This window comes from Typopeltis vanoorti, chromosome 21 (genome assembly GCF_054136105.1).
Source record: "Typopeltis vanoorti isolate ZY-2024b chromosome 21, IOZ_Tvanoo_1.0, whole genome shotgun sequence".
Classification (NCBI taxonomy): Eukaryota; Metazoa; Arthropoda; class Arachnida; order Uropygi; family Thelyphonidae; genus Typopeltis; species Typopeltis vanoorti.
The window spans coordinates 21,669,200-21,693,572 of NC_143569.1; the positions used below are offsets into that span (position 1 = coordinate 21,669,200).

The 24,373-nt window shown below is 34.9% G+C and overlaps 1 protein-coding gene across 1 annotated transcript in view; it reads left to right on the forward strand.

Annotated features, from left to right (window-relative positions):
* The window catches only part of LOC150094668 (adenylate cyclase type 8-like), a 259,683-nt gene that overhangs the window by 78,617 nt on the left and 156,693 nt on the right, over nt 1-24,373 (forward strand). Inside the window, exons 2-3 of the mRNA XM_090411618.1 lie at nt 184-347; nt 18,445-19,217. Coding sequence (XP_090267744.1) covers nt 184-347; nt 18,445-19,217 — 937 coding nt within the window. The remainder of the gene's footprint in view (nt 1-183; nt 348-18,444; nt 19,218-24,373) is intronic.

Here is a 24,373-nt window from a genome sequence, read left to right on the forward strand (position 1 = left end):
ATTTTAAATGCTACCTCCTAAATGAAAGTACGAACCAAATGATTCAGGTGTTGGCGAGTGAATAAGTGTAAATAACTTCAAAGCTGACCGCATTTTGAAACTATAATCTAATATTCAAAAATGCATCGAAAAGCCCTGTTCTACATCATTTATACAAGTACGTGCAAATTTTCTTCCCTCCAGCAATACAAATATCGATGGAATGAAGTTATACGTCGAAGAATAAATATTCGTGAAGATTTCCAGAAACGGAAATCTTGGAAGAGTGGTAGATGGAAAGTGAATGTTCCTAGTGGTGAACTTCAGACAAGCTTTGCATATTGTACCCATACTACACTTGACCAGGTGTAAAGGATTTTTTTTTTCAAACATCTTCATAGCAAGCCAAAGTTTTCAGGTTTGCTTCCAAGCAAAATATGTGCAGAGGTAAAGTTTGCCCCAAGGGATCTGAAATCTCAGAGAATATATTTTGTTTGTCTGTTCTGATATATGATACAGTTGCCTACAGCTAAATTTGATCAGTGATTATAAATTCTGAAGCATGATAAGACAAAGCAGAAGAGTTTTATGAGTGCATTGCTTGCACACTTACTTTCATAAATGATGTAGAACAGAGAAGACTTTTATGAGTGCATTGCTTGCACACTTACTTTCATAAATGATGTAGAACAGGACTTTTCGATACATTTTTGAAAATTGGATTATAGTTTCAAAATGCTATAAAAACTCCGTGTGTGTGTGGGGGGGATTCCAGTATATTTGTAAAGCAAAAGAGGTATATCACATATTTTAATAAGCAGAGAGACAAAGCAATACAGAAGGCAGTCATTAAGACAAAATTATAGATACATCGATGTTGGACTTAAATAATTTTTTTAATATAAAATAAAATACGCTCTTGACGAGTCATCACATGAAAGAGAATAACAGCACTCAGTGCTAGATAAATTACTAAACTGTGAGTCGATTCCCGTTAAAAATATTTAACCATCAGCAGCATACTGGTTCTAACCTACAAACAATTATATTCCCATTTATAGTTTTAATTATAAAATAGTATATACTTAAATAAAATTAAGTTTATATTAATTAACAATCCGCTTTAAATATCATTAATGTAAATTATAAAAATGTATAATTATTAAAGGGAAAGCGGCATTAAAATTAAAACAATTTTGCTAGCAAAGAAGTTGAAAGTGATAAATCGAGTTATATGCGACATATACTGGCTCACGATAAGCAAACAGCTTTTCCATCATCACTGCATTTATTAATCTCTGTATTTGAATATCCATATTAAACGATTATGGTTATTATTCGTGTATTGTTACAGAAGTTCACGTATTTTCGGATCAACTTCCCGGCTCTTTGGATTAATTTCATTTCTCAACATTAGGAATAAATTATTTAAAAATGATGTCAAATAAGTAGTATTATCAGAGAATTGCCTTTTTATGCATTAGTTTTGGGGAGCATAATTTATATGAACCTTTCCATGTTCTTTTTTTGCCCTTTTCATATCAGCCCCATAGATGAAAAGTCCGTGGGATCGCAAAGAAGAGACAGATTGAAGGAAACTCTTCAAAATAATAGAGATACTGTAGATGGAATGAAAGAAGAGGAGAGAAGTTTGTTCGGTAAGTTTGGAAATGGAAAATAAAGCGATGATGACTGCTCTTATTATTACGCTGTTGAAAGAAAAAAAAGAGGAATGACAGCCAGTTCTGCAGAACACTGTCCAAGAAGGAAACTATGCATCTAGTGAAATAACATTCTGTTTGATGTGCGCGTATTTAATATTGCATTCTACGAAAAAGACACAGTATTTACAACTAATTTTAATACTGATACCTGTGAAATTTAGCAGTACTCATAGCGAAGCTGGAATTATTAGCATAGTTATTTATTTTTCTCTATGTACATAGACTGTTCATTTGGGCCACATGCGGCCCAAATGTGTATTTTTGGCTGCCCATAAAAGGTTAACCATACTTGCATGGCATGTGGCCCGTATGTTGAATTGGTCAGTGATGTATGATTTATTCAGCATGATTAATTAATCAGTTTCGCAAAGAAGATGATATTCGCATTTCGAGGCACATACATTTGCGAACAAGCATATTCTGTCATGAGTTTTAGAAAAAATAAATTTTCTTCTCGACTGACTGATGAATATTTTCATGCTTCTATTCGAATTTGCACCTCAGGTTATAAAGTGGATATAAATTTGGCTAAGGGAAAACAATCATAAAAGTCACATTAAGCAGGGAGATATACATGTTGTGATACATAAACTATATTACTTGGTTTTTAAGTGATAATAATTTTTTGTTGAATTTTATTTTCATGGTTGTTTAATATCTCGTACTTTAAAATATTTCTGTGTATTTTAAGATTGATATAATGAAAATTGATAATTTAAGTATTTTTTAACTCACTATGTTCTCTTAATTAAATGCTTGCGGCCCGATTCTTTAAAATAAAAGTTGAATGTGGCCCGTGAATCCGCAAAGATTGCCGACCCCTGTTCTATGAACATAGACTTGCGAAATAAAAAGATTTTAACATCCTTATATTTGAGAATATTTATTTTCGAAATGGAAACTTATGTTCCATTAATTAACATTAATTCTACGTTTTTTTTTAATAGAAAGCTGTGTGTAATTCATTCTGAATAAATATGTCTATGTGTTACTTATTCGGAATAACATCAGTTCTCTTAACAATATATCTACAATTTAGTGTCCATCTTAAATGTTACGTATGCAAAATCATTCACTATTCAAAGAAAAGATAAGATAACAGATTATTTAATATTTATAGCCAAATAAAGCGACAATGATTTTGTAAAAGTTTAAAAGTTGTCCTTACTTTTAGCAATCACTTTTATGCTACCATGAAACCAGTTAGAACCTTTTCTTTAATTATTATAATTTAAGTATAGATGAAAAACTTCCAGATGAAAAATCATGACTTGGCTGTAGTGCAAGCCTATGCACCTAATCTGGAGTCAAAATACTCTGCCTTCCTAGAAGAAGTGAATGCTGCTTTGGACAAGGTGGCAGACATGGAATCAGTCCTGCTAATGGGTGACCTCAATGCATACGTTGGAACAGATGACCAGACGTGGAGGCGTGTGGTTGGGAGGAATGGAGACCCTGATCTTAACACGAATGGGTTGAAATTATTGGACTTCTGCTGTACTAACAGCTTGTCCATAATGAATACCTTCTTCCAGCACCGAGAAGTCCATAAGTATACCTGGTACAAGGATACACTTGGACAAAGGTACTGGACTCTGATTGACTTCTTTATAGTCTCAGCAGACCAATTTTCCTGAGTGTTGGACGTTCGTGTGAGGAGAGGGGTAGAAAAGTCAACTGACCACCACCTTATTGTCTGCACTCTACAGCTTCAGAGACCAGATGCTACCATCAACACTGGTAGGCCTAAGCAGCTATACTGCGTGAAATGGGAGGCACTGGAAAATTAGGCTGTGAGGAAGAATTTTGCAGATGACATTTCCTCCAGTTTCAAAGAGATTCCCAAGCATACTGAAGATGTTGAGGAGGAGTGGGAGTCGTTCAGAACAGCTGTCACTGCCTCTGCACTCTCATGCTGTGGCAGAAAGTGGCTTGGCGTGGCGACGGGCAGTGAGAAAAGGACACCTTGGTGGAACCAAGAAGTCGAACAAGTTGTCCGGGAAAAAAAGGAGGCCTACCTTACATGGCTTAGGGTCAGGTCACCTGAGATGCGTCTCCGGTATGCTTAGGCACAAAACTCTGCTGCTGAGGCAGTAAAGACAGCAAAGCAGAAGGCTTGGGAATCGTTTGGAGAAAGATTAGACTCATCCTATGCAAATGCAAACAAAGTATACTGGCAGACCATCCGCCTACTTCGAGGGAGGAAATCGCGCACAGCAGGGGCAATTAAGGCCTCTGATTGTGCACTATTAACAACCGAGAAGGATATCCTCCACAGATGGAAGGAATACTTTGAGAGCCTTCTTAACCCAAGTGGCCCAGCAGTTGTGGACAATCAAGAGGTGCAGATGGGGGAGATGACTAGTCTCACAGCAGAAGAGGTCCATTTAGCAATAAAATCGCTAAAATCAGGCAAGGGGCTGCTGGTGATGATGAAATTCAGCCTGAAATGCTAAAAGCCTTAATTCGAGACGTAGTTCTCTGGATGAATCGAGTGCGTGAGGCTGCTTGGATATCTGGGCGAGCACCAAAGCAATGGTAGACAGGCATAATAATACCAGTCTTCAAAAAGGGAGACCAGATCGATTGCAGCAACTATCGTGGCATCTCTCTCTGCTCAGCCTGCCTGCGAAAGTGTATGCTAGGTGCTTGGAAAGAAGGTGTAGGAGCATAGTTGAGTCAAAGTTCCAGGAAGAACAATGTGGCTTTCGTCCTGGTAGAAGCACAACTGACCAAATCTTCACTTTAAAGCAAGTCTTTTAGAAATCTTGGGAATATGCCGGGAATATCTGCGCGTGTTTTGTGGACTTGGAGAGGGCATGTGACCGAGTTCCTCGGGATAAGCTTTGGCAAGTAGTACAGGAGTATGGAGTGGATGGCCAACTATTGGCTACCATGAAGTCCCCCGGAGTTTTGTGTCGGGGTGAACAGCGCAGGGTCCGAGCCTTTCATGGTCTCCATTGGCCTCTACCGAGAGTGTGTTCTGTCACCCCTCCTTTTCATAATATTTATGGACTGGATTGATAGGTGAAGCCGAGGCAGTGAGCGTGTCAGAATTGGAAGATGTGGCATTGGACGTCTGCTTTGTGCAGATAACCTAGTTCTGCTCAGCTCTTCCACAGATGTCCTCCAGCTGACCCTGGATAGGTTTGTAGCTGTTTGTGCAGAAGTCGGAATGAAGATCAGTTGGCCAAAATTTAAACATTTGTAGTCTCAAGACAACCATCTCAGTGCACTCCACTCGCATCCAAGTTTAAATATTCAAATCCAAGTATAAATACCTTGGGTCCATATTCATGAGTGATGGAAAGTGGGCCGTAGAGCTAGATACTCGAATTGGCTCAGCAAGTGCAATATTGCGAGAGCTTGGCCATTCTGTAGTATTGGGGCGGGAGTTGGACCAGAGGGCAAAGCTGGCTGTCTTCAATACAGTCTATGTCCCTATTCTCACCTATGGTCATGAGAGTTTGGTAATGACCGAAAGAATGCGGACACGAATCCAAGCAGCTGAAATGAGGTTCCTTCGAGGGGTTGTGGGGCTGACAAAACTCGACAGAATCAGAAGCTATGCAATTCGGGAAACCCTCAATATTCAACTGCTGCTTCTCCGTGTTGAGAGATCACCGTTACGTTGGTACGGGCACCTGGTCAGAATGCCACAAGAGAGGCTCCCTCAGCAGGCCCTCTTTCCCAGGCCAGAGGGTGGGAGGCCACGTGGAAGGCCAAGGACTCGCTGGATAGATTATATCCAAAACCTTGGGTGGACACGTTTGGGAATCCCACCAGAACACCTGAGCTTGGTGGCGGAGGATCGTGACCATTGGAAGTTCATCTTGCAGCTGCTGGCCCCACAACCCAATTAGAAAAGGTGGGTCTTGAAGTTGTATGTATGTATGTATATATGTGTGTATAAAAAAACTTCACATATGAAACCTTTTCAGAAGTCAAACAATGTTTATCTTTTGATCAGGAATATTTATTACCCTTTCTTCAAATAATTTCAGTGGCACTATAACAGTCAGTATTGTGATTCAAATTTGAATTAATTCAGCGATTCGGATCATAAATTCGAATCAACAAATCCTACTGAGTGCACTTCGCAATTAAAAAAAACAAAACATAAATTTTGTTTTGTGATACTAAAAGTAAGTCTCTTAGAGTGGAACAAATCCGTTATTTTCAGATCCATATCCTACGAAATCTATCATACGTATATTGTCTGAGGATTTTCCTGTTGTTTAATTAATAATTATACAACAAGACAATCCTCAGAAACACATTTGTTATTTAATTTAAAGAAACTGCTTTAACTATGATTTATTTTTTGCTGTTAAGACATAAATATTAAAGAGCCATATAACAATCCTAAATTAAAAATCCAGTAGACATTTTTCTGGAATAGTGTAGCAAATTCATTTTGCAGCTCTAAAAATATACTGACGTTCATTGTGGTGATCTGAAGAAATATAAAAGTTTCTGTATTACGCTAAACCCTGTTCGATACTATACTAAAAACAAGCGAACTCATTTTTAAGAACTAAATTGGTTCTAATATATTTTCTTTGAAATTATTTTTGGAATATTTTTAAGGAGATACGATCTGATACTCAATCTGAACGTTAACATTTATATTATGGTGTCTAGGAGTCTTCGAATTCTTAAGACCTATTATAATAATTACATTATTTTCTGTAACTATAATTAATTCATCTGCTTATGTCTTTCATCATTTATATGTAAACGACTGATATTGATATCATTGAAATATCATTCAGAGAGTTCCCATGCTTTGAAGTCTTCGAATTATCCAGTTGAAAATACTCTCATATCATTTATGCAGAGAAGAAAATGGAGCTTATACCATATGACCGCAAAATGTTATTCACATTCACTTTCTGGTACATATTGCATTTGCAATGATAATATTGAATGATAATGAATAACTGATAATTGTAACATGTATACACAAAGTTCTATTTAAAGACATTCTGCAGTACATACTAGTGTTTTCCAAACTATATGTAACAGCGTCACATTTTAAGATTTTCACTGCAGTTCTTTTTCTTCCATTAAGAATTTTCAAAAATAACTGCTTCATTAAGTATTTTATTAAAATGGAATAATCGCTGTTTTTCTCTTTCTCTTAAATTAGTTTGAGAGAAATTAATTTGTCAGCAGGTTCTATCGATGGACTATAATATACAATGTAACAAAGTACAGTGAACCAACTGCATGGAACTTAATCCAAATCGAGCAACAGAGAAATTTCACTTCACTTTTAGATTACACCATTATTGCCTCGAACACAATTTAACTTCATTTGCTTTCTTGCCATACAATTATTGATAATTTTATGCTTTTGACTTCAATTTCTAAAGAAGACAGTAAGTTCTTGTTCAGTAGAACTGCATCGGTAATTATTCCGCGATCCTATAAATCTGTGGAGGAAGATGAGAGATGAAGTGGCTATTCATCGTTACATTCACCTTACATTCACGCTGCATTTACCTTATACGTCTGTTCAGCGTGTATTCAGCAGGTAAAGATGCCAAAACATATGCTCTCACCAATGACCTTATACAAACTGCTCACTTGCCATGCAGATAATCCTCAACCAAGTTTATGATAATCTTGGACTCTTCCTCACTAATGATTCTTCTACGTGTACCGTAGCTGTCGATAGTTCTCTAGGCAAGTCAGATCAAAACCCATCATTGATTTTTCGATAAATTATATTCTCACAGCCATTCTCATCTGAGCGCGTTGTCTGGCATTAAAAGAATGACAAGAGGAATGACCATCAACTTTTAATCTTATTTGAGTCAATTCCAGGAAGAATTCATGCTGTACGGAAAGCAAAAGATGATCCAACACCATAATAATAAAGAAATACGTATGTCCAACAAGTGTTTCTATTATTTTGTCTAACTTCTGTATATGATTAGAATATTACTTTGATTGAACTTTTTGGTAAGTCGTGAAGGCCTTAGCTCTTGTAGTATAATATCACAAGGGAAGAGACAATAGAAATTAAAACTATGTTGATTTTTTTTTTTCAAATAAGAAAAATACTAAAAGAGAAGAAATAAAATTTGAAAACGGGTAGAGTTAAGAGAACATAATGAGTCTGAATTTACTCTGAGACTTTTCATAACGCATTTATACAGAAATGTTGTTCGTGGTCTTGAGATATTTGTTTCAAGATACCAATAACGAAGTGGATGTTGATTACTTTTTTTTAAATCATTTATATGCACAATATGATAATATTTCATACAGTGATACTGCACTGGTCTCTCTTTATAAAACATTAACCAAAGTACTTGATGGATGTAGATATATTTTGGTAAAATAAAATGGATGTACGGAATCAACTTCGTATTCATTCAATATGAAGAATATTTTACAAGGGGGAAGAATTTGGTCTACCACTGTATATAAATGGAAATGCGCGTGCACACCATTAGCATAAAACAGAAATTCCACTTTTTGCGTGTGATTTTACGTTAGTAAAGAAATGTGAGTAAAATTAAGATCATCATTAATTAACAACATTCATACACTGTTAGGATACTTTAATTAGAAGCTATTGGGTAACGTTTCGCAATGTTATACATAATACGTAATATTTATATAAATGTTTTTCTATTTATTAGCAATTAACGTAAATAAAATTTAATAATATTGTAATAACACAATACTTTACATATATAGCAATGTAATAACAATTGGAAGTAGTACGAAAAGCACTGCAGCATTTTCAATATTCAACAATAGCTTCTGGTAAAGAATACATAGAGATCGGATTTTATTATCGCTTTCACCAGTATTAAAACAATACAGAACAGTCTCTTTCATAGGTTAAACAACGGAAAATAGTAAATCTTAAATAGATTTTAAATTATAGGAAATAATTTTCCGTATATTAAGTTAGAACTATATCCATTTTAATTTGTGTACGTTCTAACTGTATATCAAAAGGTCAGCACTGAGAAAAGAAATTATTTCAGAAATAAAGGAACGAGTACTTTCCAAAAGAGTACGTTAAGAAAAATACGCAATAGCGTCGAGTTCAGTTTGAAAGAAGCCGTGAAAAAAGAAAGCATTGACGTAAATACTAAGAGATGAAGAAAAAGGTCCAGTACCGGAGCAAAAAAAAAAAAAAGGAAATGTAAAAACTGTCATCAAATATATAAATACCGGAAATATGACTAGAGCCGTATAGAAAAAAGACTCTCTTGCGACTGTGTATGCCGGATGGAAACAATTATGAAATTGTTTCCATCCTACAACAGAACAGTCATCACCCACACGGCAACAAGGTACGCCTGCCGAAGTAAGTACCGAACTTTTCATGTAAGGTCAGCTAGAAAGGAAGAAAAAGAATAAAGTTTGAGGAAAAGTTTGAAGCTGGTATCTTGATAATAGTTTAGAATTTTCTGAAACAGATTCGGTAATTCAAATTATAACATACTTGAACACCATCCGTTTACAGGTAGTCATATTTTAGTCCGAGATAAGTAAACAGGAACCTTAATGACAGCTCACTTTCCGACTGGTCATACCGTCTGTAAAATATGCCTACCTGTAAAAGGACGCTGTTCAAGTCTGTTTTAATTTGATTTAACATATTTAAGCCTTTTTCTCCATCTAAAGAGGCTCATATACTTTATGTTGTCGACTACTTCAGCCTCTTTATCAATTTAGAGAGGCTCAAAATCCTAAAATATAATTATGTCTACCAAAATAATAATATCTGTATGGTACGCAGCACAATACTTTGTTAAGTTCCTCCTTAAAATATACTAATTTCCTATTTACAAAGTATTTTTCTGAAGACTCATTCTCTTTACAATTACAACAAAAAACCAAATGAAACTTACATCTAGGGCAATATCTAAATGTGATCTTCCAGTCTAACATTGCAAATTTTAATAATATTACATTGCAAATTTTGATAACTATAATCATTTTGGAAGCTCTGTATGCGACTGTTTCAGCAAATAATGTGACGAGAATTCTTATATGAATAACGAAGGTGGATGCAAATATGGAATACCCAACTTCGGTACATATTACTTTTCCACATACTCACCCAATATTTTTGATCATTTGCTCCATCGTGACATTTAGCCATTCACTGACCCTCCCTGCACAGAAGAAATCTGTATCATGTATCCTTAAGGAAACGATACAGTGATGGATAAGCAGATGAAGGGCGTTTTCCTTCTCATATCACCTTTGAGAAGTTTATACGTGTTTTCAAGAATATCCTTGCGTTTCGAATTTTTAAAATATCTAAATGGAGACAGTATGACATTTTTAGTAGGTCGGGATGAAAATGGACTGATATTTGTGTTCTTATTAATATTACAAAGATTTTGTCTGTTTAATAATTCATTATGTCTTTGTGTTTCACTACCAGTGTGGAACGCGTAACATGCAGAAATAGGATTACGCTAAGCACTTCTACACATGACCATGTGTCCAGTTGTCTTGCCATCTTGCAACTGATGATGATGCTATCTCGCAGTTGTTATCTGAGGATATCTGAGGAACAGACAATGCAAACTTTTCATATGAAACTTTTTCTTCTAGTTTTAAATTCAGATGAATTTTTTTAAAACTATCACTTTTAATTTACGAAAAAAACAGCAATCACTTGTAGAATTCTGTGAACACCGCTTTTAGCTATTTTTTCTTTTATCAGCAGTAAATTCTGTATTCTACTTTTTTTTTATCCCATTTGTGCTATTTTCTGTTTACAAAAATCTCATAGGACTTAGTTATCAATAAAGTAATCTGCATAAACGACTATCTCTGCAGGTTTTATTTTTCGTTTCCATTCTTCTCTAGCTGAGAATTTTCAAACATGTGCAACCAAGTGGGGTTAAATTTTTAACGGAGATCTTTATAAAGCGTGCTCTTCTTGTACTCGCAGTTCTCTAAGGTAAAAAAAAATATAAATAAAAAATAAAGTTGCACTGTGTTAAGTCCATTCTTTTCTTCCAATCCCTTTTTCTTAGTCTACCCTAAAACATCTTTATTCTGTATCTTTCTATTGCATCATGTCTGTAATTGTCATTCACGGTTGTAAATATATTTTATTCATGTCGTCTCCTTGTTTCTCTCTTTCTGCACCGACTGACTCAAAGAACTTTCCAGAAATAGCACCCGACATTTCTTAGAACTATTATCTGTAAAACTGCAGATGGCGCATTTTGTTTAAAATGTTTCGTGAAGAAAGGAAACCTACAAACGTGATTAGTAGGGTTCCAACAGGTTGAGTTAAGCTCTCATAACTATATAAGCAAAACGAAGCAAGTATCTAGTCTTACAAAAAAGATAGAGAGAGAGAAAGGAAACAGAGCGAGAAAGTTTGGTCTTTAATCTTATGAATGTACAGAATACTAGTGTGAATAATTTCTGAAAGTTAAGTCAACAACAAATAAAAAATATTAGTCCTCCTTATATCTAAAAGTAAGGATTATTGTACGCACATTACAAAAATAAGATTGATAAGTGAGAACCCCATGCGCTCAGCCAGTGTGTTCTATTTAAGTTTCATTGATTGTTGGAACTGTGGAGGTAGCCATGGAAGCCATTGTTCTCTTAAAAATTCCCCCCCCCCCCCAAATTTTTTTTCACATCTTTTGCAATAAGCAATAGCTCGTATTTGAAATATACTTTGAAATGTTTCTGAAAATACGTTTCAAAATCATTTTCTGGGATAATATTCAAATGCTTTTTTCTTTGGTTAAATATCATTAATGTTTTCAAACCTACACCACTTTTGATTTATCATCTCAAATGCCAATCAATAAAATATATTGATTGGCATAAAATATTTCCTTAACCTAATGCTTTCCCTTTACAGTAACGAATCAGCACATATCAACACAAATGCATAGTTATTTCTTGCAAAAGAACCTTCTGTCAATTATTATGCTATTTGCCGGTTCTACCCTTGCAGAGTTATTTTTCGTTTCAAAATATAAAGATAGATCTAAAATAGTGTAGATTTGTAGAATTACATATATACAAAGGAATATAACGAAGGAATTAAACAGAGTGCCAAAAATTATTTCTAAAAGTTTTGATAATTTCTAAAAAAATTTGAAAACATGTAGGCACATGTTATGCATGGGATAAAATCCACCCAAATACACAATGAATCCTAGATAATATTAGCGGGAATGGTATAATCGCTGTTTTACTTGAATATTTTTCTTTATCGTATAAAAGTTCTTCCCTTTCTCCTCATCTGCTGACAGGAAATCACTTAAGACTAATAATAAGTGTCATTAACATTTTTGAGTCTCCGTAGTTCATCTGATTTTTGACAAAGTCCTTTGACTTCGTCGAAAATCTTGTGTAATCTTGAGAATCTTGTCGACAATCTTGTGTAAGGGAAGCGAAAAATCTTTTTGGAGCCTTTCAGTGGAAGGTAAGTTAGCCGGTTTTATACGTCTCAATGGGAAAGAGTCGAAGAAAAATCAAAATGTTGCATATTCATTAGTAACTGAAGATTTAACGTAAGCGATCCGGAAACATAAAAAGAAACTGAAAGTTAACGGCAGTAAATGAGGTATAAATAGGTATTTCATCTTTATGAATAAAATAATATATTAGACAACTGCATGTTCAAAATGTGAATATGTATTTATCTAATATACGAGTATAATATAATAATTCACACGTTTGTCCCGTAAAGTTAACTGACAAAGGTGTCAACGGAAAGAGAACTAACTAATTTCAGATAAATCTACAAGTGTATACAGAAACAGTGATACCCCGCCTTACAACACTTTGCTTTACTACGATCCACTCATACGACGATTTTCAATTATAACTAATGCCGATTTATACACTCATATGACGGGTTTAGCAACATGACACTACTGTGAATCAACCAGTATATGCCATTATTAACGACAATAAAATAAATAATAGCTATAAACTGTTTATAGCTATTATTTATTTTATTTTCGTTAATAATGGCATATAAAATTCAAAGTAAGGTACTATTGCTTCCGGCAGTGAAAATAAGAAGTCGCTTGAACCTATTGCATAATATGCTAAGATAAAAATTATTAAATTTACTGACGATGGGATATCGAACACCAAGATAGGCCGCAGGATAAATTTACCTCGCACTACTGTTGTTAAAAAACAAAGATAAAGTCTTTTGTGAAGTGAAAAATGTCACAATAGTTAATACTACAGCTGTCGGCAAAAACATGACAATCTCATTGCCGAAATGAAAAACTTTTAATGATGCAGATCAAGCTGGTTGGCTTCTTCTTTTTGGCTAAGCTATTCAAACTAACTTTTTCTTTTATGAAAATTATTCTAAATTGTTCGTTTGTGTATTTGAAGTAACTAAAAATGTTATTAAACGATTATATGCATCTACAAGTGGTTAAAAAAAAGAGTTAATCGCTATATACGCTATAATGCCTGCATCTCTAAAATAAGCAGTTATCTCTAAATTCACTTGGGTATCGAAATCTCATTATTAAAGCTACGTCATTTATCAAATAATATGTTAGGAGATATCATTCATAATTCCAAAATGTAATGTAGAGGAAATGAGTAAAATTACTGAATCAGTTATTTTTCATGTACAACAAAAGAATTTTAAATTTCTATCATATTCAAAATATCCTCAGCAGACTAACAGTCATATTTTAAATATTTTTCCACCAATATTAACCAGAAGATAATGTAAGACAGACATTAAATTCTGCCGGTTAGATTTTTTTTTTAATTCGCGACTTTCATTGGTTTGTTGCATATATTAACATTAACTATATACACTATATTCCGTATTTTCCTTCAGCCTTGTGGCTGATGGGGTAGCGATATGCCACCATACTAGGGATATGATTACGAAGCAACGTGGTTTCCAGTTGCCTAATTTGCTGCAAGTACGTATTTATGACTATAAACGTATGTGTATTCATGGAACCAGTTTGCCTGTTTTGAAGGATGAAAAACCCGAGTTACCGGGAGACCGGGAGAAAAAAAAACCTCCACTGTCGTATGACCAGTTAACTCACCTTTAGTCGAAAGAAATCACGTCAAGGTTCCTCATTTCACGGACGGGAAGCGAACCCACGTCTTTTCGACCAAAGGGTCTATACCGACTGATTTACGGCGGCTCATATGCACTATACACTGTACATATTTTTTGCACTCCGATTTCGCTTAGCCATCGAGAAAAAAACTGTCGTTTTGATTTTAGCATTTTAGAAGCAGTTATTCGTTTAATGTCTGAAAATGTCGAAGAGGCGACATATTACGAGGTGCATGAGATCCGTTTAATTTCAATTTATTTTGCTGAAGTGCATTTATTCGAGTTCATACTCTCGATTTCTCATTCCAGCCTGTCATTATTCTCGCCTACGTTTTATTATCATGTTTCAGAATAAGTTGAAGTGTGTTGTTGGAATATATATAATATTTATAAGTCGCCTATATTTGGATAGAAAGCTTGTATAACTTTTCTTTATAAACAGTCTATATGAAGATTAGGAATAACGTAGAGAAAAGAAGCGAGAAATGGTAATCTTGCTTTTATCTGAACATTCTTAAAGGACTTTAATAGAATTCCACTCTAGGAATGTTCGGATGAAAGCAATTTTATTGTTCAGCGAACAAACTTCAACTTCGCTTTTCATGTCAGATGCAGCTGATAGAATGCTATCATTTCCGTAACGTGTTGGTAATTTTCCGTAAGAAATGTTAGTCTCGGTATGTAAAATAAGTATTCTTTTGTTTTAATTACTTTCCCATTTCAATAAGCCTCTTAAACTGAATTTCATAGTTTTAGTTTTTGTGATCTGCAAACATATATAGTATAAAAATAAATATTTGATTAGATAAATTAAGTAAAGTCCAGTAAAAATCCAAATCAAGTAAAAAGCAAACTAAAGTATTCGCGTTGGAAATAAAGTTCATATGCGCAACAGACTGAAACATTTTCTAATTTCCTACTACGCGCTGTAAGGAAAAGCAAATACATCACTCTTTACAGCATCAGTTTGTTTCAATTATAGAGCAATTAAAAAAAAAAAACCAGCTACAGTTGAAATTCAAGTTATGCGGCGGTTAATCTTTTGTATGACTTTCTGGTTAAATATAACATAAATATTTTACCCATCATAACTAAATATTTCATATATCAAGAATTAAAAACTAAAGAGTATGATGTAGCTCAAACGGGTGTTCTCACTCTGGGATGGTTTATCTACACATGACCTTGGTGAGCAACTCCCACCCACGAAAGGTTTATTTGTAAACCTATAGTACATTCGTGCCGTGGGTGGGCTAAAGATTTTTTTTATTATTATTTTGATTGATTATATAAATATATACTTTTTTGTGTTTTTATTCATTTTTACTTACTGGAAACCCTGCTCTAGAGATCAAACAAGAACCTTTTTCAAGCCACTAATAAGTGGTTCGGTGGTCTCACGCTGGATGACGAAATTCATCTCTCTCCCTCCCTCCCACCAAGCCACCAGCCTTCCCTCGAGGGGGGGATGAAATCCATATGTTTTCTTTTCTAGTTAGAGGTTATTAGTGACATTTCTTTCTTTCTGAGAACTTGATTAAAAGCTATCAACTATTTCGTTTCTGCTTTAAGTTGAATAATTAAAATTTGGTTTCATCATGAATAATGGTCTTGAGTGAAAGAATTTTCATTTGAGATTTTTGATGAAATGTGGTTTTTTGTGTGTTCGATTTAAATCTTTCTGACCTGGTTGGCAAAGTGGATAGTGTCTTCGCTTTCAGCTCACCAGTTGTGGGATCAAATCTTACTGCTACAAGGCATAAAATAAATAAAGAAAATAAAAGTTTATATTCCTAACGTGTTTAATTAAATTTATATTGTATATATATATATATATATATATACATACAGTGCTTGGAAAGAAGTCAAAGGACACCCCATTTCCAAAGAGCATCGTGCTATTTCACGAATCAAGTGTTTGCAGCCGGTATAAGTTGCAGAAATATGATGCTTCTAAGTCAGTGCAATTGTGTTCGGATGAAATGGCAAGAAGAAAACTGACGAAGTTTGAAATAGGCGTTGTTATATTCAGCAAACTGTTGACAAAATGGGCTGTCCCAGGTTTGGTCTATAATCAGTGGTAGCAAATCGAGATGGAAGCATAGGGAGTCCAGTGCTACACGCAGTGGACGACCCACCACACCCACCGAACGTGATGTAGAAAGCTACGAAAGATATGTAAAACCGCCATTCGTCGGGCGACAAGTTGAATGCAGAGTTCTGGCCATCGACTGAAACGCGAATCTGCACAAAAACATTCAAAACCGAGGCTCACAACATGTGTTTCCTTGGTATGACCGTAATATGCAAGCTCCCACATTACTCGACCAACATGCAGCGTCGTCTTCAGTCGTGAAAATAGCGTGCACAGTGGGGAAATGGAAACTTGGAAAGCTGTGTTATGGAGCGAGGAATCACGTTACACCCTCTACTGAGCAGATGGACACGTGTGGGTGATGCGCGATGAGCGTCTTGAACGTCTCTTACCAGAGTTCGTAATCCCAACTATGAAATTCGGAGTAGGCGGTTTGATGGTATGGTGCTCTTTTTCCTGGTTCTGCCTCAGATCTCTGTTTGTGTTGCCACGAGCCCTAAACTCAGAGAGGTATCTGGACATTCTGCACAATGCAATGCCTCCTACTTTGCGGTGTTTCTACTGAACTTACCGTTCTTTTTCAGCAAGGCAATGAATCCTGTCGTAACTGCATGGTTCGTGGACATGGTCATCACCACACTTGACTGGCCTCCATAGAGCCTTGATCTCAACGCTATTGACCATCTGTAAGATGAACTGGAGCGTCGAGTGAAGTCAAAGGACGTCCGCCCAACAACATTCCAGGACCTTATTACATGCCTATAGGAAGAGTAGTCCAAATCAAATTTCCCATTGATTGCTATCCTAAGCTTGTGGAAAGTATGCCCCGTAGGATTGCTGCAGTCATCGGAGCGAAAGGAGGTCCTGCATCTTATTAATGTGGGAGCCAATGCTGTTTGTTCCTCACAATATTGTGTCCGTTGACTTCTTTCCAAGCAGTGTATAACAATTCTCTTATTCTTTTCTTCTTCTTTAGCTTGCTGAATTTCTAATTTCAGCTAAATCGTTTTGGATATTATCCTCCCAGCGCATCCACAGTCTATTTCTAGGTTGCTTTCCATCAGGCGTGCTTCATCTTGAATACTTGATTAGCCATTCTCTTCACCTACAATCTCCACCATCTTAATCTGCAAGCTCCGATTTCATTAAGTAGAATTACGGAACTGTAGAGGTCATATAGTTGATTACCTCAGCTTCGTTCACCAATTTCGTTATCTTTTATAGGTCAATTGACTTTTCCGAGGAATTTATTCTTAAAGATCTACAACACGTTTTCATCATGTCTGTTATACTCCAGGTTCCTGTTACATATAAAGCAGTAGCTCTAATGTGATTATCTTATATATTTCTATTACAATTCTGCTTGATAGAAGTTTTGAAGATAGTAAATTATTATTATTATGTGACACCTCCAGGGAGTCAAGGACTCATCGAGGAAGGGCACATACTCTACAGCTGTCTCCACCAACTACAACTACACCAACGACATCTACCGCCCACCACCAATAGTATTTCCACAGACAATCACAACCATCCAAGTCCACGGTGGGATTCGAATCCACAGCCTTTTGGTTGAATAGCGGATACGCTAACCATTCAGCCAACCAGGCCGGCAATGATGATGTAAATGATGTAGTGAATGTAAGATCTATCGGAGGCATGTATTCTAGCTATTATTTCCGTACAATTTTCCTATCTCGAGTAATCAATATGCCATGATCTGAAGGAAATGGCACTTATAAATTTCTGGTTAACAATGAGAAACTAGTCATCCCCCCCCCTTGATTTTGATTTTTGCATATACGTATTTAATTATTCTGTTTTATCCTGCTAGATTTGTAATCAGTTTTTCAGCAGCAGTGTTGAGTTTTCTAAATGTTATCCTAAGGTCATCAGCAGTTTCTCCAATGAGGTATACATCATCTGCATATCCTAATAGTGCTGTTCTGTTTGTGTTATCTTTGAATTATAACGAAACATGACTTGAAGACAAAGACATAAGAGTAAGTTAGATTTTAAGTGTTTGATAAATATCAAACACATGCTTGATAATATTAAGGATTCTAATTTTGATGAAAAGTACTGTACTTGGAGAGTTTTAAAATGCGACCTAATTCTGAAACAAAATTCCATTATGGTGTAGAGTTGTTTCATATGGCTTAAAGAAAACAACATACAAAGATTCATCATCCCTATATAGACAATTCCGTTTTTGCATAAAAGCACTGTCTGTCATTACGAAATAATCCTTGTTTATCTTGCTGGCTTCATGTATGTATAATTTCCGAGTGATAAACCAAAGCTAGAGAAAATACTGTTTCAGTACGATACTGTATAAATTAATCAATGATGGCATTAGTGAAAACGCCCAATATTCATTTTCTTCTTCTTTTCAGACTATGGTCTATTTTTCAATGTTGCAATGGCAAAACTTATAATTGAATGTAAGTTTTAAATTAATTGGAATCATTGACTGCCGCTTAATATTTATAATAAGTTATTTTGTAAGGTTCTGCTTTAATCACTGAATTTCATATTTAGTAATTCAAGTTATGTTTATATTTCAGAGGTAGTACTACATTCTCCTGGCCTAAACGTATTCGCTCACTGAGGGAACTCAGAGTAATTACTCCTAATCCAATCAAGAGCTGTCGGTATCTGCTTCGTTCTCCATACCTCCACACTGTGTCTTTGCTTGTATCCAGAATGTCATCAACCGACAGCGGATGCGGTGAATCGTACGCTTCTTCACGCGAACTCCTGGAAATGACAGATGGCCGTTCAGTGAGTCCATCAACAAAATATCAGGCAAGCACTACAACCATACCTTCGGTTGACATTTCCATCAATAATGGATCAGCAGCAGATGTCAATTCAAATACATCATTTATGTCTGGCCCAGTAGATGGTAGCACCATTAACTCAGACAGAAACCCATCATGTCTGATACCTTTTCCATCTTTTCCTCTGAGCGAGTCCACTGACAATCATGTTGCTCATTTTAAACAAGGTTTTCGTTACGGTGGACTCAGGTGTCCCCGATTGACTAACAGTTTCAAAGATACGCATCTAGAAGATGCTTATCAAAAATATTCTCATCGCCAAAGGCAAAAATCTCTGATTATTGTAAACATCGTGGATGTAATTCTGAAGGTATCGCTTTTCGTATCATACGTAGCCAGTCCGGGTTATACAGTTTTCCCAAAGATTGGAGTGCTGAAGAATATTCCATGGCTTGTAGTGAATATTTTTATATGCTTTCTTACTTGCTGGAAATGTTTCGCAAATAACTATCTTCATTGGGGTGCCATACTTACATGGATTGTGCTCAACGTTCAAGGTAAAACACATTTATTTTTGGTCTCTTCAGGATAACATCACGTTTCTTATGATATATAATAAACTAAATTAAATGTGACGATTATACTAAAGAATTTTATGAAAGTACGGAAATTACAATTCAATAGAAAACGGAAAAGTCGAGAGGAATGTTATTGATGGTATACAGTTAAAGTTTGTTATTACAATAATATTAGCACAGCAATAACTGCCGATTCACCGAAACTACTGTCAAGTATCATACTTTCTTCATTGGTAGAAACTACTTGCCATTCCTGTCGCTGTTTCCAGCAGGACATATACAGAACAAATGAGGTTACATATGGCATTAATGTACAATACCTTTTCCAAACTTTCGTCTGAAGACAGACGAAAGATTGGAAAATATCCAAGCTGTTTGGTTTAGATTAACTTCTTTTAATCGTCACAGATGCCTCCTGAAAATCGTTCATAGTCAGAATGATGCCTGTTCATTTGTGGATTCAACTGCCAAGCATTTGACCATGACAATACGCTGCTAAAATATATCTGTTTAAAATGGTTCAAAATATCTTGTTTAAATCATTAGAGATTATATTTAAAAAAAAACTCTCAAGAATATTTATTAATGAAAATTAAAAGATAATAAAGAACAGAGAATCATAGAATTATTATCCACAGACAGAGAATATGTTATGCTAATAAACTTAAAAGAAGTGATAGGAAGGAAATTACCATACTATCGTATCACGCAGAATTGTATCCAGTTAGCCGGAATATTAAAAGTAGACGACTCTATTGATCTAAGTAATTAATGATCATTATCAAGATTCGGAAATAGATGAAAGTGTTTTTCACTTGGTTATATTATAAACTAAATATGCCAAGAAATTATATTTTTCGTTTAATCTTTTATCCAAGTGTAAGATTGTTTTCCACAGGAAACCAGAGCGAACGGCGAAAATTCAGCTACTGCAACAAATCCCAGCACACGTCCCAGCTCATCAACAGAGTTTAAGATTGGTACTTTCAACATAAGAAGTATCAATAGAAAAGAAATAAAACTAGCAGAAGAATTGGATGAGTACCAGATCGACATAATAGGCGCGACAGAAACAAAGAAGACAAAATCAGGTGAGATCTTTCTGAGCAACAAATACAAACTGTTATATTCAGGCAATAACAATCAGGGAAAAGAGGAATATCTATAGTATTCAACACTAAATATGAACATAATCTTCTTGAATGAAAGGTAATATCAAATAGAGTGTATCAGAATGAGGAACTGGTCAATGAGACTTATTTGTGCATATGGTCTCACCGAATTCTATCAAGGAAGAAAAGGAGGAATTTTTAAGACATTAGAGAAGGCAGCTGGCGCAATGAAAAAGGAAAACTTGATCCTTGTTAGAGACCTAAACAGCAGAGTAGGAAATGATTACCAGACATATAAGAATGTTTTAGGAAAATTTGGAGAAAAGCATAAAGCTAATAATAATGGTAAATACCTGCTAGATTTCTGTTCAGAACATGGATTAGTTATTACTAACACCATGTTCCAACATAAATATGTGCACAAATTTACATGGAGAAGAGATGGCACAAATTTACATGGAGAAGAGATGCAAAAAATAAGAAAAGTCTCACTGACTATGTTATAGTTGAGAGCGATGTTTGCTCATCGGTTCAGGACACAAGAGTATACAGAAGATTTGAAATAGGAAGTGATCACCATTTAGTCTTGAGCAAAATTAAATTTCATATTGAAAACAGGAGTTTGCAAGGAAGTTTTAAAACTAATCAAAGTTGAGCAGCTTTCAGAGGTGAACTGTAGACTCAAACACACAAAGATCATTGAGGAAAATATGAAAGAATTTGAAAACAAGAACCAAACCTTGTAGATTTAATGGCAAATTCTGAAGAATATATTGACTGATTCAGGCCAGAAAGGCATGTGCTAAGGTTGTCTGTAAGGGCAGAAAAATCAGAACTCCACTGTGAACTTAGGAAGTTAAAGAGACAGTCAAGGAAAAGAAGAAAGCATATGGAAAGTTCTTGGCAAGTAAGTCAGAAATAATAGAAAAGTAGGTCAGAGGGTAGAATTCCAGATGATTGGAGTAGAGCTCTCACAGTACACATCTATCAAAAGAAAAATAAAACTGAATATGAGAATTACCAGGGTATTTACCTACTGAATGTTCCTGGTAAGATCGATGCAAGTATTCTTGAGAAACGGCTAAAAATTGTGGAAGGATAGCTAGATGAAGAACAAGCTGGATTCAGGTAGCAGGATAAAATTTTAACTTTGATACAAAAAGCTGATAAATCTTGGATATATAACAAGAATTTGTATTAAGTTTTGTTGATCTAAAAAAGGTGTATGACAAGGTGCCAAGAGAAAGCTCTTCAAAAAACCCTACAGTTGTATGGTGTCAATAGGGCATTATATAAAGCAATACTTAATATATATTTGAGTTGAAGAACTGAAGGAGTTACAGGAAGATGGTTTGATGTAAATCAGGTGTGTGACAAGGGTGCGCGTTATCTCCACTGTTATTCATTACCTATATGAATCACATTATGAAGAAAAGTGGTATTAAATCTGATATCAAAATTTATTATAATCTTAGCTTTTTACTGTATGCAGATGACATTATAGCATCTTCAGACGTAAAACTCGAAACCGGTCTGAGTATAAACATGTAACCAGTCGGGGTATAATGTCCGAAAAGAGGGGTGCTTTGCATTATGGGATACTAATACTTTACTCGCAAACCTTGTTTGCTTACACGCGAATAAAGAATTAAATCAAGAATATAATTTCTTGGCATCTTTAATTTAATTATGAAGATTGTTTTTAAGTGTTGTGATATGCCACCCTTCATCGCGCAGGTATTCAAAACCAAGTCTGATGGAATAGGGTGATTAATCCTTTTGCGCGTGTTTTTTCGACTGATTTATCTGTTTAGAGGACGAAAAATCCGAGTTTCCTGGAGAAAAACATCTCCACCCACCGGCTAACTCTCCATTGATTGGAAATACTCGGATTTTCAGCCAAGTATTTTAAACCAAATGGTTTAACCAACTGAGCTAAACAAAGTTGACTGGCAACATTAATATAAAATATAGTTTTTCACTCTATACCCTATATGCAGTGTACCATCAAAAATTAAATTAAAAAATATGGAATATACAATTTGTTGACAATAAAAAAAAAGCATTTATGATAATTTATAAATTCAACATTCTGATAACAAAATATTTGCAGAAATATGTAATAATTTTTTTTTCAAGAAACCTTGAGACATAAAATACTTTTTGTTATGCCATTTAACTCTAAGGTTTGTTTCTGCTTAACATTCATGTTTTTTCTTAAGAGGAAAAATGTCTCCAGGTAGTATACAAAGCTTTCTCTTTCTTACTTTCCTTCAATTTACCTACAGTTTTGCTTTTGTAATTAAATAAGAAAGACCTATGATGAAGACAAATAAACTGGTTTTATAAGCAAGCTGATGAGATCTCCAATCGGAAAGCTTTCATAAACACCACTGATTACCTTAGAAAGCCATTATCAGATAAACGATTCTTTCAAAGCGTATGCAAATAATAAAAATTTTCCATTCGTTACTCTGGCAACGACAAGGAGCGACAAGCTAACTATTATTAAAGAAGAGACAATTTTCTTAATTCAAAACAAAATCCATCGTTTGAGTAATTACAACGCTAATTCGTTTTCGTATATCTATGTACCAGAAATAAATTTAATGAGAAATGTGATTGTCTTAGTTTTAAAACTTCGTTTTCAAAACTATTTACAAAGAAAACTGCTTGATATCATATCTGTCAATGTATGTATACACACTCACTTTAAGTCGCACATGTTTTATTTTAATGCTATTTGCTGTTTCTTTGGATTTTTTCAACGAAGTTTTTTTTTTTTTTCATATATATATTTCTCCAAGCCGATAAATTAATGGCAACTGAGTACATAGTGTGAGGACATATAATCCATATAGAATAATATTAAAACATACAATTCTATATTTTTATGCGGAAAGGTTGTAAATTTATGGTACATCAGTACAATGGACGAGGTAAAGAGTTTCCATAGTCCGGAAATCTTTCCCAAGATTTCCGGACTATGGAAATGGCGATCTATCTCAATTTATGGAACTTTTTCGAGCCACTTCAGGCCTCCAATAAGCGGAGATAGTATTCGCACACGGGGTGATGAAATTCACCTCTTATCTGAACACAATCACAAGCATCTATCCTCTGAGAGGGATTCGAACCCGTAGCTGCTTGTTTGGAAGTAAGTACGTAACCACTTCGCCAAACGTGAAGGCTATATAGAATAATTTTAAAAATAATGATTAAAAATAAGAATATTTTTTTTTTAAATGGAGGGGGGACAAAAAATTAATACATAAGAGAAGCTATATGGATAAATTTTATTTTAATATCAAATACAGTAGAGAAGTATAAATATGTCCATAATAGCATAGAAGATATCTATAAACAACTATATTAAAATAAGAAACTGCGATAATAATCACAAAGGTGAGATTTCAGGTTCAGTTATGTCAACTTAAGGATCAAGAATATAGGAGGAAAATAGATAAAGTCTTAAAAACGAGAGAAAAATCAGGGATTAACGACTGTTGTTCCAGTAGGATATAAAGTGTGGATGATGTTTCTCTCAAATGACTAACAAAGTAACATCGCTTATGAGTACATAGAATTCTATTAGAAAGATGGAGTACGGTTTATTTTTTTTTTCTTTATATACTAAGTTACCAATTTATACATGTCACCTAGCCTATTAGACACCTCAACGTTCCGTCTAAGCTGCGCGGGTGCATAGCCACGCAGTAACTGAAATATTTCTGCACACACATTGAATTCTTGCCGCACAGTAATTGCAATTCTCTTACAGTTTCCAGCTGCTATAACTAGTCCCAAAATTATACAAGCAAACATGCATATAGAAGAATAAAACAATCTCTTTCATTTTTTGGTAAAAAAAAAACATGACTGAAATTAACGGAGAACAGCATGTCATTGATTACTGACATACTCCTTTCTTTCAGCTGTAAATGTCAACCCAGACGTCGCTGGTTATTATAATAAACATTATAATAATAACTAAATAATGGTTACGCCCTCTGTAACGAATAT